The following is a 15,160-nucleotide window of genomic DNA, read 5'->3' as shown; positions in this document are numbered from 1 at the left end:
AACTTAAATTATTTTAGAAGTTAATTAATCTCATATGTTTTACAAGTTTTCTTATTTTAAGGAGTTTTATATTAACTTTTGTTTTCTTGCCCCCATTTACTTTTAAATATTTTTTTTTTCTTTTGAACTCTCAAACAAAACCTAGATAAATTATTGTCTTATTCTTAGAATTAAAACAACAAAAGTATTAACAATTCTTTATTTAGTTTTCATGGACAAAAACATCTTACACTAGTTTTAAAAAATCAACCTTTATATACTCTAATAATTCTTGAAACCATCTCAATTAATGGGTTTTAAAAGTTCTATACACATCATTATTTTCTTGACTGGTCTCTCTAAAAGTTAAAACTCCTGTCAAAACACAAAATAAACTTATCAGTTAAAAATGAAAATTAAGTGCATGTCTAATAATAAACTAACACAACCATGCAACCACGTAAATATTATCTCTCAATCTCATCTAAAAATTAAAATATGTTAATTTAAAGCAAAACATCTCCACCGCAATTTGTATCTAACAAAAAAAAAAAGTGTTCAAATATTTTCACTTTTCAATTCGTGATATATAAAAGATTAACTCTGTTTGCTAAAATGAGTTAACTGATAAAATTGATGGCTAATAAGCATTGAACCTTAGTTAAATTTGTAATGACTCGATACCTCGTAAAGACTTTGGTGAGAAGAACTTACGGGCAACAGAAGAACTAGAAAATTCAATACCTGTAAATTCTTATAAAGAAAGAGCCTAAAGTACTAAAACATTCATCTTTTGATGAATTTATGCTCCTCTAAAATGGACTTATTTATGCTTATGAAAAAGAGAATTGATAATTCACATTAATCTTGTTGAGAGACTTTAGGAACAAATCCATATGCAAGCATTAATTAATAGAGAATAACTAGGTCCAATGCATTTACAATAGTGGAATGCTGGTTACAAATCATTGATTTGTTATTGTTGGACCATCAATAGTAATATGGCCTTTTCTCATACTTACTGTGGTTGGTGGCACCAAATAAAAAAATGATCCTTGAGAAGATGTTAAGATAGTGGATTGAATGTCATAAAAAATAAAAGAAGGACCTAAGCAAAGGCAAAAGTGTGAAAATGAAAGAAATAGGGTTTTCTTCATAATTAAATCATAACTCCATCAATGGTGCTTTGTCACTTATAGTCCAAGATGGATGGGGCATTGGAAGAGAAGAACAAATTTTGAAAGGTTTGAAATAGTAACTAAACTTCTACTAAACAAATATTGGAGTTATGGACATCTTGGCATGTGTGAGCTTGTCAAGGGCAAAGTTGAGAGATATGAAAAGAAATTTATGGACTAAGGTATGCACATCTTTCTCTATATTTATCAAATGATGTAACGTAGTATGGACAAACCAAAATTTGAAATAATTTTAAAAATTGTAAAAGAAGTTATTGGCCATAAAATAAAAAGGACAAATTATGATTTAGATAAGTACTAATGAAAAATATTTTTTCAATAATTAAAATAACTTTCCTCGTTGTAAAATTTTAGATTTGTTGTCATCTGTTTAGTTTATTCATTTATTGTTTATTGTTCGCCATTATAGTCCATCACTCTCTTTGCAAGCATATTGTGAAAAGTTCTCCTCTTTACCTCGATTATTGCTTTCTAGCATTGTTTCATTCTTTATCACATGTATGTATGAGTTCTTTTTTTCTTTTTTCACTAACACCATTATCTCTTCTGTATTTTGTGGTTGATTTCCTTATAATCATTATTACATGGCCAAAACAACCACAACTTATATGCAAACCTCCATGCTCCGTAAGATACCAATAATTTCTTAGGAAAATCATTTATACCACTAGTTATGTTAGGCAAAAATTATTAATTATTAACCTTAAAGTCGTTTTTGTAAATAGAAACTCACCATCTTATATAAAGAGAGTAAAATGTAGAGGAAAGTACTTTTGAAAGCTTATAAGAGACAAATAGTACTTAGTATTGATTTTTGACATTACGACAAGACTAAAATTAAGGAATCTATTAGAATTTTAGAAGATAGTTAAATTAATAGAAAAAACACAATACAATAAACTTGACTGAGAGAGATAGAAAGTCAAACTCCTTCAAAATGTTGTTCAAATATTGCCAATTCATTTTATCATAGACTTTTTTTTATGGCATTATATAATTTAAATAATTTAACATATCATACATATTTTAATATATTACTCATTAAATAAAATATAAATATAAACACAGAAGTACATGAAAATACAGCCAAAAAAAATGCTAACAATGAATTAAAATTAAGCTCTATAATATTGGAGTAGAATTGTTTTATACGAAAAGCTTGACACATCGTATGTTTTCATGCTATTGCTTTATAGAACCAAAAAACAAAATGTTCGTCCAACACAACTGCAGGCTAAAATGGGCCAATCAAAATTTTCTTTTGTAAAATATCCAACATTTTATTGCATGGCCTTTTCCTTCAGAAAGCTACAACTTGACAAGCTTGGGCTTAGAATCGAAAACTTTTAAAAAGAAAAGTTTGTAGAACCAAAAAAGAAAAGGGCAGGGATTTGATCCTAAGGACTCTGGTTAAAAAAATTTAAAGTGATTTTTAAAATAAATCGTTGAATTGTGTTTAAAAAATGAGAGCGGTTTATTATTAATATTTTTTTTAACAAAAGTCTTTCATTTTTTATTTTTTTAAGAACATTATTTAACATTCGTCGAAGTTTATTTGTCTGAGAAAATTATTTTATTTAAAGATAAAGTATTAAAGTAATAAATGGAAATGTTTTATTTTTTAATTAGAATAATTTTAAATCCTTTTATCTTGTATTTAATAAATTTTTTAACTACTTTAATGGCTTGTGCAATGCACATATATTTTATTTTAAAATAAATATACATATAATTTAATAATTAAAAATTTTATAATTTTATAAATAATTATATATATATGATGAAATCATTTTCAATAATAGCTTTTATTTAAATTTATTTTGATTTAATTTTATAACTATAAATATTATATATAAAAATGATAAAAATTTAATAAATATTTAAAATATAAGTTAGATAAGAATCTTAAAAATAAATTTTAAATTAAAAAAATAGAAAAATATAAGATAATTTTTATAAGTGTAAAAATAGATATTCATGAATAATTTTATAATATTAGGTAAAAGTTTATATAATTTTAAATTTATATAGTTTTAATTTTCAATATTTATTTTCTTGGTATTTATTTTTGTGTATTTAATTAAAACAAATTGATAGTTTAAAAAAATTTACACTATCATTCAATTTATCATGAATTGTCAGATAAGTAAAAGTTGTAATAATTATTTTAAAATTCACATTTGAGATTTTTTAATTAGTTAAAACATACAAGTATTTATATTGATAGTATATGAATTTTAAACTTTAATACAAAAATTTATACTTTTTATTCGTTTCAAATAATATTTCTTAAATTTAGGTAATCGTAATTTAAAATTTAAATCTCAACACTCTATATTAAATTGAATAGATACAATTACTAAAATATAGTCAATTTAAAATTGAATTTAATTTTAAATTTTGATAAATTATATCCAATTAATAATAACATATCTGAATTTAAATGGTTTATTTTGTATAATTTCTTCATCAATTTCAAATGTGTTATTTATTTAATTTATTTTTGTATAATAAAATATAATTTTTATCGTTATCGATTATGAATATATATATATATATATATCAATATTTTTACCCATAAAATATACGAAACACTTATTAATTAGTAAAACAAAATTTAGATAACTAAGATAAGTAGTCAAGTGTCTCATTGTATAGCATTATCCAAAAAAGAAAGGATAATAAACCAGACAAATTAACATCACATTTTCAATTATTTTGTGGATGAAACAACGTAGACTTTTAGGACTAAGATTAGGATTCCAACATCACATGTCACTCTTAAGGGAAACTGTTGCATTGATGTAATCATCAACAACTTCAATGTTCCTTTTCCCACCAAACCCAAATGGGTACTTCTTTTGTTTATTGGGAGAGAAGAGTCCAAAATGTTTCTCTATCTCTGGGTTCTTCTGATTCTCATCAAACATAGCAAACAAATAAGTCTCCGTTGGCTTAGAAGGCCTTCTTGGGGTACCCCTTCCAGCACGACGAATCAAGTTATCTAAGTACACACGTGCATTATCATAAGTAGCGGCAAAATCTCCCTCCGAGGGCCACCCACTCTCGGACACAACAACTTCAACATACCCAATTCCAGTGTTATCAATAGCTGCATGCACCGCATCCAACATAGCATCAAACAAATTTTGGTACCCATATTGACCATCCCACACCACAACATTTGGAGAGGTGAAAAGAGCATAGGGAAGTGATATATCACGAGGGTTACCCGTGTAACTAAAATAAGGGTAGACATTTACTAATAAAGGTGCATTAGCATATAACAAGTATCCAATTATGGGGTCAATGTATGACCTCACATCATTCCTAAAGGAACCTTGTGATGGGGGGTAGGAGTTTCCTATTAGGGTCATGTCAATAGCGGTTGAGACCTTGATTTGGTCATGAAGGCCTTGAGCTCTTATAGCTTGGTATATGTTTTGGACAGCGGGTAGAACATATTGGGCAAGCCAAGAAGAGCCTCCAACGGGATTCACTTCGTTGCCAACAGCTATATACTTGATTTTGACACTAGGCCAAAAATTCAACACATTCCTTTGTACCCATTGGCGTGCATTGTCAGCGTTGGTGGCAAGGCCTTGAAGGTCGGAGTTGGGCACTCCAAGCACTAGTTCGATGCCAGAATTTCTAAGTGCTTGTAGAGCACCTTGATTTGGATCATAGAGTCTCATTCTCCTGATGTTGTTTGATCTATAAAGATCTATAACTTCGTTTGCTGGTGGTAGATTGTTGCCCATCATACCATAACAAACACCAATTTGAGCATCTGCTTGCCAAAAAATGATTGAATATGTCGAAATGGTTAGTGCTTTAACTAATTACATGTTATTGCGATTGACGCATAGTAAGCCATGTATATGTGTGGGTTTTACATGCACCAAAGAAATTATTTGATAATATTAGATAATAAAGTTTTACGGCAGTGAGTTGGTAATAAATTAAAAGATATAGAAATAAAATAATAAATTTTAAAATTGTCAAACGTTTTGTTTTGACAAATATACTATTCAAACTTTTTAAAAAAAAATAAATTAAAGACCACTCAAACTTCAACCTTCAACCTTCAACCTACTTGAAGTAAGTACACAAAAAATATGACCAAAAAAATCTAAAATAAAGAAGTGTCATGCCTTAAGAAAAATAGAAAAAGCTAAAAAAAAATAAATCCATGTATGACATCTAAACACTCCAAAAAAGGAGTACAAGTCTAGTCAATAAAAAAAGAGAACAAGACCTAAGGATGTGACAGAGTTTCAAACTTAAAGTACAAGTGGTAAATAGTTGAACACAAATCATAATTTAGACAAAAGCTTTTTGGATAATATATAAGTGAGAGGGTTATATTGGTTTAAATTATTAAACTATTGAAACTTAAAATCTCGCACTTTGATCTTAGATCGGATCACACTTTTTGTTATGCAAAAATTGCTTATTATTTTTAAATTACTCATACAAAAATTATAAGCCCGTTTATTTAAGTTTTTATAAAAAAATAATTTTAAAGGTGTATTAAAGAGTGATTTAAGTTGCAAAAGTTGAATTTATTTATTTACAATTTAAAGTACACTTTTGTTTTGAAATAAAGTTTCAATTTTTAATTTTGTGTGGGAAGCAATTCAAAATACTTTCTTACAATAATTTTCTTTTTCAAAATTAAATAACTTTTTCATTTAAAAAGGCTGAAATTAAGAAACCAGTTATGATTATGCCAAATGAAATGGATACATATGTTAGCAAAAAGAGAGATGGACCTGCGGTGCGAAGGTTTATAGTGAATAGTTCCAATAGAAGCAGAAGAGCAGGCAAAGAGAACCTCTGGGCTCTCGTGAAGAGCGAAGACAGCAGCATGGTGCAGATAATGATTCACCAGAAAAACAATTGAGCTAAATATTGATAGCCCTATTAGGCACAGAATTGATCACACTTTCTCTTGGGACCCTTATATACTACAAATAAATGTGTATACATACAGTTCATTGACCATGTCTTTCCTCACATTTCACTTGTAATTAATAAAATATGCTGATGTCTATGTTTACCAACCTAATAATCAATGCTTATCTTCCAATACCTGTTTCCCATGAAAAGTCTTGGTCTTTTGCCACTTTTCTCATCTAAGTTAGATTTGGAAAAGCTATCTCTCTCTCTCTCGTATGACAAGTTATGTAAAATATATAAGCCATTAAATAGTTATTATTAGATTGCATATTTATTAATATTTAAATTATATAAATTTTCATATACATGGTTATTATGATAATATTATAAAAATTAATAATTAAATCGATAAATCAACTTTTGATGATTTTTTCTTATATATCATGATAAAACAGATTATATTATAAAAATTATTATCTTTTATAAATGTGTGACTTTTATAAGTGTGCGGTTTTGCCTTTTATTATCTAAGTTATTTATATTATTAATTTAAATTCATTCATGATACTAGTTTTTTAATCAATTTGATTTAATCTAAACAATTGCAATCTTAATTTTGTCTTTTTATTCATTAGTATTATAAACTAATGACAACTTTGTTCAACAGATAACTAGTTTGAATTTGGCCAATTTTGGATATATTTTAGCATAAAAGTATTAAAATTTAAAGAGTTAAATTCTTAAATTGATTGGTACTGATTATAATTTGACAGGTTTTAATAATGTTTTTTTTTACAAAGAGAAACATGTTTGGATTAATATGTTCTTTCAGAATTTACCAAAAATTTCTTTAGCCAATATTAAAATAAATTAGAATTCATATTAATTAATAAATTCAATTAATTATTTTATAAATTTGAAAAATTTAAAGGTATGATAGAAATAACTTATCTTATAAGCTTATTTTTGAAGAAAAAAGAAGTGTGATAATTACATGAGACTTAAAGATATAAATAAATTTTTTTATTATAATAATAGATCAGATGAGTCAACTGAATGCTTGGTCATATCTTTTGAATCATTTCATTAGATTAATCATTTTTAAATCGTTATATTTTTAATATTTTTGCTTTCTTTTCTAAAATTATATCATCAATTTGATTACGCTCGATCAAGTATAAGTTCATTTGATTGATGGATAATTATATAATTTTTTACAAATAAAAAAATAGTAAATAATTTTAAAATATATGATAGAAACAATTTTTGGAAACAAATGAATCTGATGATGTCATTTAGCAAGTCAGTTGTTGGTGAAAAACCTTTTTTGTGTAAAAATATTAGATATATATTAGATTTGAAAAAGCATTGGATTAAAGTAAAAATAAATAAATTAAAGATTGATATTACTAATGCATTTAATATCACATGTTGAATGATACTAATGCATTTAATATCAATTACTATAAATAGCGTATATTGTATTCTCAAAATTATTATTATTATTATTATTATTATTATTTTAAATAATATTTGAAATATTATTGGTATAACCTCCACTTGTACAAAAAGCAGTCCAAGCAGGCTTATTTTATTTTTATGATTGATGCAACAAAACAACAAAAAATTCCAAAAGAATAAAATAAAAATAAAAGAGATACAACGTACTATGATGAAATATTGATATGAAGATGTATTTAGACTAGTCAACTCATTGTAAATGCACTTAATTAGAAGAGTCTATCAAGAAGGTGCTGTACACAGAGAGATTAGAAAAGGTATATTTAACAATTTGAACATAATCTAAAGCCTTTTCCTTTCAACTAGCTTGCAGAAAGGGCCCACATTACTAAAAGAATTAATGTTTTTAGAGTTTGGCTTTTCTGAAAAAAATATTTCCATGAACATACATATAAATGATATCACGTATCATGTACCCCACTAAAAGGAAAAAAATAAAAATAAAGATTGATGTTACTAATCAACTAGCTCTCAGTGCAACCGTTAAAAATGCAATTGGCTTTTCTCAATGAATAATGATGCTATCGGCTGCTACACGGCATGTTTGGACTAGAAAATATTGAACATGTGAAAGACAAACTAATAATCAGTACACACATTTTAAATAAATAAATAAATAAAATATTTCTTTCCAATTATATGACATCTTTCAAAATGCAACACTTCAAATAATACGGCGTAATCAATGGCATTGTATACACGCATCTCGTAAATTAAGAAAATTAATCAATTATTAAGATAATACATACTACTTTTTTCACTCCCGTATTCTTCTTATATGAAAATAAACTTTTCTCTCCTAAATAAGTTAGAGATTTAATCTATACATATATGATAAATTATGTAATTATTTACTTTTCAATCTTTATTTTATTAAATAATTTTAACTTTTACTTTATTTTCTAAGATTTTTTTTTAAATTTTTCGACAAGTTAAATTCATATTTCTTATATTATTAGCTTAATGAGCTGACGTTTCCTTCATTATAATATGCAATGATCGATTGCCGCAGTTCAAGAGAAATCGGCAGCTTCAAGAGGAAACACTATATTTATTTTAATCTATTCAAATTCAAGATTTGTAATGAATTCAGCATTCCAAATTGTTATTAATATTAAGAAAATTTTAACATAAATTCTTTAAATTAATTTTAAAAACTTAAAAAATATTATATTTTTATTTAAAAATATTTGTTATACTTTATAATTTTAATATAATAAATGTATATTTTACTGAAAAAAGATTATTTTTGAATACGTAACTCAACTTAAAGTTAACTAAATCTTTAATAGAAGAAATTACAATACGTACACAAATAGTATATGGTTGAATAATTTGCCTTACGGACTTGAAGATAATTAGGGCTGGTGGCTGCCCGATCATTATCATCTATTGCACTTCTGTTAGGCTGTCATAAGTCAACCATGATAATTGATAACCAAGGAAAATCTGATATATACAAAACCCAGTCACTGGTTCTTGCCATTGTAGCATTGCACATGGCATTGAGTGGAATTTGTATTTATGATGATAATTTTTACTTGTATAACTTTTTGAAATATTTATGAAAACATTGGAGTTTAGAAAAAAAAAAGTACACTTACAACATTTAATAAGTGCAACAGGTACTATATATATATATATGAGTTTTTGCTAATCAGTATAATATTTTTACAATAAAAATTTACACATATATAATAATTTTTATTAAAAATTATAAAATTTAAATATATTAATATAATTAAATGCTATAATTTTTAATAAAATTACATCATACATAAGTTCTTATTATGTGCAATGTTTCATAAATTAGATGTGTATATGAATATAAATTACAATTAAGAACAGAGGAAAAAATTAACTAAATGAATATAATACAATTACTAAATAAAAAAAGGGAATCATACTAATAAGATGAAAGTTTTTTTAAATTTTTTATTCTAATATCATTTATCAAATAATTAATAAATTTTTTAAAATAATATTAATATTCAACCGTAATTTGAAGTTTAAGAATTGGTTTGCGAGTAATTAATTTAGGAGTAAAAAATAGTTTTATAATCAACCTTATTTGCTGTCTAACATCTATAATTAGAGTTTGAGTAATTCACAAATAAATATTTCAGTACTACAATTATATGCAAGATTATAATTTTTTCTTTTATATATATTATTGTAATTTCCAAAAACTAAACATTAAGATTAAGCTCAGAAATTAAAGAGAGCGGAACTGAACATTATCAAGTGGCTGATGTCATTGATTGGAACTATTTATGGTGTGGATAGTAAGTGGACTGGTTCTTGCTACGTACCCATCTTCTAAGATAAAGATATAGCAAACCTAAAGAGGGTGGCTTCGCTGAACACAATGACGTCTCTTAGTATAGAGAAGAGTCCACAAGAAAGGAGATGTAGACAACAATTTTCAATTTTCAATTTTCTCGGCACGACCCACTAGGTTGGCAACAACCCATATCAACTTCAATCACCAATGGTTTATAATACATAAACTCAAATTATTTTTTGCTGCTTGCAAATAAATTATGCAACCGCTAGTGATTCTTAAGTCCCTACCCGTCTTATTATTAATTGGTGCTTTTTTTGTTGCCATACTTTAAAATTTAAGAGAAAATTTCAAAATTTCCAAGTTGATCTAACACTATAATAACAAGTGTTCAATCATAATCTATGTAAAATATAAATTCTTAATTTTATAATGTTATATTTATTTGCTCTGGGGACCTCAAGAAGGTTGTATATAAAATAAATCTAAATACAGAAACTATTCAAGATTAAAAGAACCTTACATCACTAGAATATTGTAATACAAAAAGAATAAAAAAATTGAGGCAGGATTCGTGCGCCGCCCACTCCCTTAGTTTGTTATCGTTGTCTCTCATACCAACGATGACCCTCTTCCCGCAACTAGTTCTTTGGGAAGATTCCGGTGACGTGGGTGGAATGTTTGCCCACATGGCTATGACTGAATTATGGAGGAGAGTTGAGATGATGATAGTTTCCGTGGAAGAGATCTATGGTGATGACAAAAGTGGTTACTTAGTTTTTCACATATCCTCCTACAGAGGTCCTTTAATGCAAATTCTTAATAAAAGAATTAACAACAGAATGTAAAAAGTAGAATGAAATATAGTTATAGTATTAATATAATCCAAGTGTATGTCGACCACTGTGGTAATAATAATGTTCATTTACAGGATTAACCTTGCCAATTCTCCTTGACTAAGTTAATTAAGTCCCTAGACAAGAAAAGAGTGAGAAGTAAGAGTAATTAAACAGTAAAAAAAATAAAAATACATTGGCATTGACAAAAAGTAAATTGGCATGAAATGAAGGTTATGTAAATATTTGTGCAAAATGAAGGCTGGGAATAATTGGATGATAGCAATAGCTGAGGCTAATTAAATTTTTTTAGTTGTTTGGCAAAATAGCATACTTATTTTACAGAGGATGACAAGCAACTAAATGATTCATAGTGCATGCTACGAGGCAAGTAAGATCATATCAACTTTTGAATTCCGATCAACAGTAGAAATAGGAGTAGGCAACGAAGCCTTAGTCGGTTGATTTTGTAGCAATGTTAGCAATTGTTGATAATAGCCAGAGTCAACTTTAAGAAAGGATCCATCTTTGTAACAACATTTATTTGATGAACAAAGAAGTTTTGTTTGAAAAATAAATAAAATTGTACATTCTTTTCCTTATGTGATTAAGAATGAAACAATGTGTGCACATATTTTTCTATTTATTAAATTTGATTTTTTTTTATATCTCTCTTAAGTAGATTGGTTAAATGAGAATTTAAGAATATGTTTGAGAGGAAAATTTTGGAGGTAAAGAGATGAAAGAATATATTTTTTAATTTTAAATTAAAATAAATTATATATCACTTAAGATGATAAATGCATGATTAATATATTAAATTTTGTTATTATATCAGTTTATATATTTTATTTTAAATAAATATTACTTTTAAATATTTTTATTTTAAATACAAAATTTATCTCATCCTCTCTCTTTTTTTTAAACTCTCTTTTCCAAACAACTCCTAAACAAATTAGACTCTATGATCTTGTTAAATGACTTTGTAACCACATGAAATGAGAAATAACAAGAAAGTTAAAGATATAAAAAAGAATGAAAAGGCAAAAAAGTAAAAAAAAGTTGAAAAATTCTCTTGATATACCTTATTATAGCTAGAAAAACAAAATAAAGAAATCAAATTTATCAAACTGAGTCTTAATACATACATGCAGAGAGACAAATAACTATATAACAAACTTAATAAACTAAAAGGTCATATGCTAACTTATGGTAATAAAATAACATTAAAAGAAAAAAACAGAACAAAATGTTAGGACCTCCTCCATTCTTCTAAGAAAGTTTAGGGTATTAAAATCTAAACTCACTCTTTGTAATTTATAAGAAATTTAGTTTTAAAATGAATTTTGTACATACATTACTTTGTACGTACATTACAAAAACTTTTTAAAACACAAAAAATTAAAATTTTTAAACAAATATATCCTCTTAAGTTATTAATGTCTTCTTAATGATTAGACCTTTCCCCCAGAGTAAAATGGTTAGACAGTTTAGATTAATCTTTCATCGTCATGTATATCAGCTTGAATTTTCATTTAATTCAAAAGTTTGGTTTTCTAATTTGCAGAGGCAGGAAAACTATTTAATATGTTTATTGTTAGTTTACAAATATCACGAAGAATAGCATGCGCAATGGAGCTTTTGAAAGTAATCACATGTTTAGTTTGATAAAATTATCTTTTTAAATATGAAAACTGACATACAAATTTGTTGATATAACTTTTAACATTGGCATTTGAGAGTAAAAATAAAATTAAAATTTAAAGTTATAGTTTAAAATTGGAATTAATTAATTTCAATTTTTATCTATAGAAGTACTTATTAAAAATAAGACATACTTAAATAAACTGTTAGTTAAAAATAAATTTATATTGTGATAATGTTTTTGCAATCGTAATACTTAATAGATTATCATGAATAGTATAAGAAATTGAAAATATTAAAAAATTATAATTAATCAATTAGTTTTAATATTAATTATATTATTATTTTTAAATAAACGAAGATCAAGTTACTTGAAGTAAATTAAACAAAATTTACTTTAACTTAATAACATAAATATTAAATTTTAAAAAATAATTTTTCCTTGTTATTTGTAATCGTTGCTAATTTGATAAATTTTATATGCAAGAAAATTTTAATATAAAACTTTTTATTAAATACATCGACTTCACATGTTTAAATTAGATAAAACATAAAAAGTATTTTTATTATGAATAATAAATATTTTATTATATTAAATAATATATAAATAATAAAAATAAAAATAAAAATTGAAAAGAAAATTGTAACAATAAAATGTATGAATCAATATCAACACATATTTTTCTAGGTATATTTATATTTTAAATTATGATTAGTTAACATCGTTAGAATACTAAAATTTAATATATCTAAAAATGGAATGACATTTTTAATTTGATATAGAGTGTATTCAAATTTATGATTCAAATTTATTTAAATTTAACTGAGTACTTTTAAAAAGAATAAAATTATAAGTAAAACAATTAAATGTCCATCGTAGAAAAATTACATGATTTAGTAAAAACAAAATAACTCATAAAAACAAAATAATAAGGATTGAGATTTATAATATAGGGATAAAGAGTAAGATTAAAACATCAAATTAAATGTCAAAACAATAAATTCAATATTATTTTTAATAAAAATTAAAATTTATTTCATTAATATATATAGATAAGGTTGGTATTTAATATTGACACAAGTATTAAGATAAAAATTTAATTAAAAATAACATAAACATACTTAAAAACTCTCCTTCAATTGGAGGGGCAAAAAGTTGTTTGGGTGAGTTGGAAGAGAACTTGCAAACCTAAAGAGGCGATAAGGGTTCGGGATAAAAGCTTGGCGAATTTTAACTTAGCACTCTTAGGAAAATGGTGGTGGAGGACGCTGTGTGAAAAGGAGAGCTTATGATGCCGACTTTTGAGAGAAAAATTAATAGGAGGAGATTTAGAGGAGACTAGCTTGAAAAGTGCATAAAGAGGAAAGTTGGTAATGGTAAGACTGTTTCTTTTTGGGGTAAGTCTTGGGTAGGGAAAGGAAGGATGAATAGAAATTTAAGAGATTGTCTGCAATTTCTAAACAAAAAAAATTCCATGGTAAATGAAATGGGAAGTTGGGTGAATGGTGAGTGGGAATGGGATATAGGGTGGAAAAGAAACCTTTTTGAGCGGGAGAAACCTATTATGCAAAATTTTTGTAGTGTATAAACTCAGTTTTAATACAGTTAAATTCGGGGAACTGTCAGTTTTAATACAGTTAAATTCGGGGAACTCGTGGTCATTGTTTGCTTCAGGTGCTTTATCAGTCAAATATGCATATATGTGAAGCTTCAAGAAGTGGAAAATTCTATGGACAAAGTGTTTTTCAAATGTTTCTGGTCTATTCTTGTCCTTTCTAAGGTTATTGCCTATGCATGAAAAATCTTATTGAACAGATACTACTAACAAAAATGGACTAATCTGCGAAGGAGAGGAGTTTTATATAGGATGGTTTTGTAGTTCCTGTCACGCCTATGGTTTTGAACTCTTATTATGCGTGGTCACAATGCTATTATTGGCTATGGATAGGATGTCAAATTGAAATTGTCTTATTTACCTCTAGAGCTTCACAGGAAAGAAAGAAAAGCAGGGTTGGTGGATAAAATGGTTTGCTGCAATTTGGACCGTTTAAAAATGATCGTTCAAACTGTTAGAATTTGGTCCTGCCTTAGAGGTAAGGGGATGGGCCTTTATTCTTCTTTTCTGAGTGGGATCAGGAATCTTTATTGTGCTTGAAAGCTGTGTAATTATTCTCAGAGCTATATATATATGGGTTTGGGTACTCTTGTATTCTCTTTAATTTATTTCTTTCTTTGGCTATAACACAAATTAGTATAACTAATTATTAAAAGTAAACTATATTTTTTTTTTGTAATTTTATTATAAAAGATTTTTTAGATAATTTAAAGTAAATAAATTATCTTAAAAATACTTTCACTTAATATATCTAAAATTAAAAATTATTTAATACATTCAATTATAACAATAATGAATTATATTTATAATTAATTACTTCAATAATTTGTTTTTAATTATTAATCAAACTCCACAATTACCTTTTCAATTTTAAGTTGGGTTGGGGATAGATTTCTATTCTCTTGGTCTTACTCCTCAAAAAATTACAAAATTATTATGCTTATACATAAACTCAATTTGGTGCTGATAATAATGCTAAAAGTGAACAAAGAGATCGAAAGGTTATATATATTTTCCGCCAGTTCTTACCACCCCGCCCCCCCCCCCCCCCCCTTTATGGCAAATAGTTCATATTTATCTATGGAAGGAGCGTACTCCAAGAGATACAGCGTATTAGCACTTTACAAACATAACCCCTGTTCCAAGATTTTGTATCAACTCGAATAATCAATTTACAAC

The 15,160-nt window shown here is 26.3% G+C and overlaps 1 protein-coding gene across 1 annotated transcript; it reads right to left on the bottom strand.

Annotated features, from left to right (window-relative positions):
* Positions 1–3,767: 3,767 nt before the first annotated feature.
* Positions 3,768–6,118, bottom strand: LOC113846019 (glucan endo-1,3-beta-glucosidase, basic isoform). The gene is made up of 2 exons (XM_027473816.1): positions 5,954–6,118; positions 3,768–4,968 (listed from the first exon to the last, which is right to left on the bottom strand). The coding sequence occupies exons 1-2, from the start codon at positions 6,048–6,050 to the stop codon at positions 3,947–3,949; spliced, it is 1,119 nt and encodes a 372-aa protein (XP_027329617.1). The 5' UTR covers positions 6,051–6,118; the 3' UTR covers positions 3,768–3,946.
* Between the last annotated feature and the right edge of the window lie 9,042 nt (positions 6,119–15,160).

Source organism: Abrus precatorius, unplaced genomic scaffold (genome assembly GCF_003935025.1).
Source record: "Abrus precatorius isolate BTA unplaced genomic scaffold, Abrus_2018 Scaffold10, whole genome shotgun sequence".
Taxonomy (NCBI): domain Eukaryota; kingdom Viridiplantae; phylum Streptophyta; class Magnoliopsida; order Fabales; family Fabaceae; genus Abrus; species Abrus precatorius.
This window is presented reverse-complemented; position numbering and strand designations above follow the sequence as displayed.

Bases quoted from the DNA above. Each gene is read 5' to 3' on its own strand.
- LOC113846019 (XM_027473816.1), bottom strand. From the start codon at position 6,050: ATGCTGCTGTCTTCGCTCTTCACGAGAGCCCAGAGGTTCTCTTTGCCT. The intron at 4,969-5,953 runs GTCCATCTCTCT...TTTGGCAAGCAG, and splicing joins TATAAACCTTCGCACCGCAG to ATGCTCAAATTGGTGTTTGT.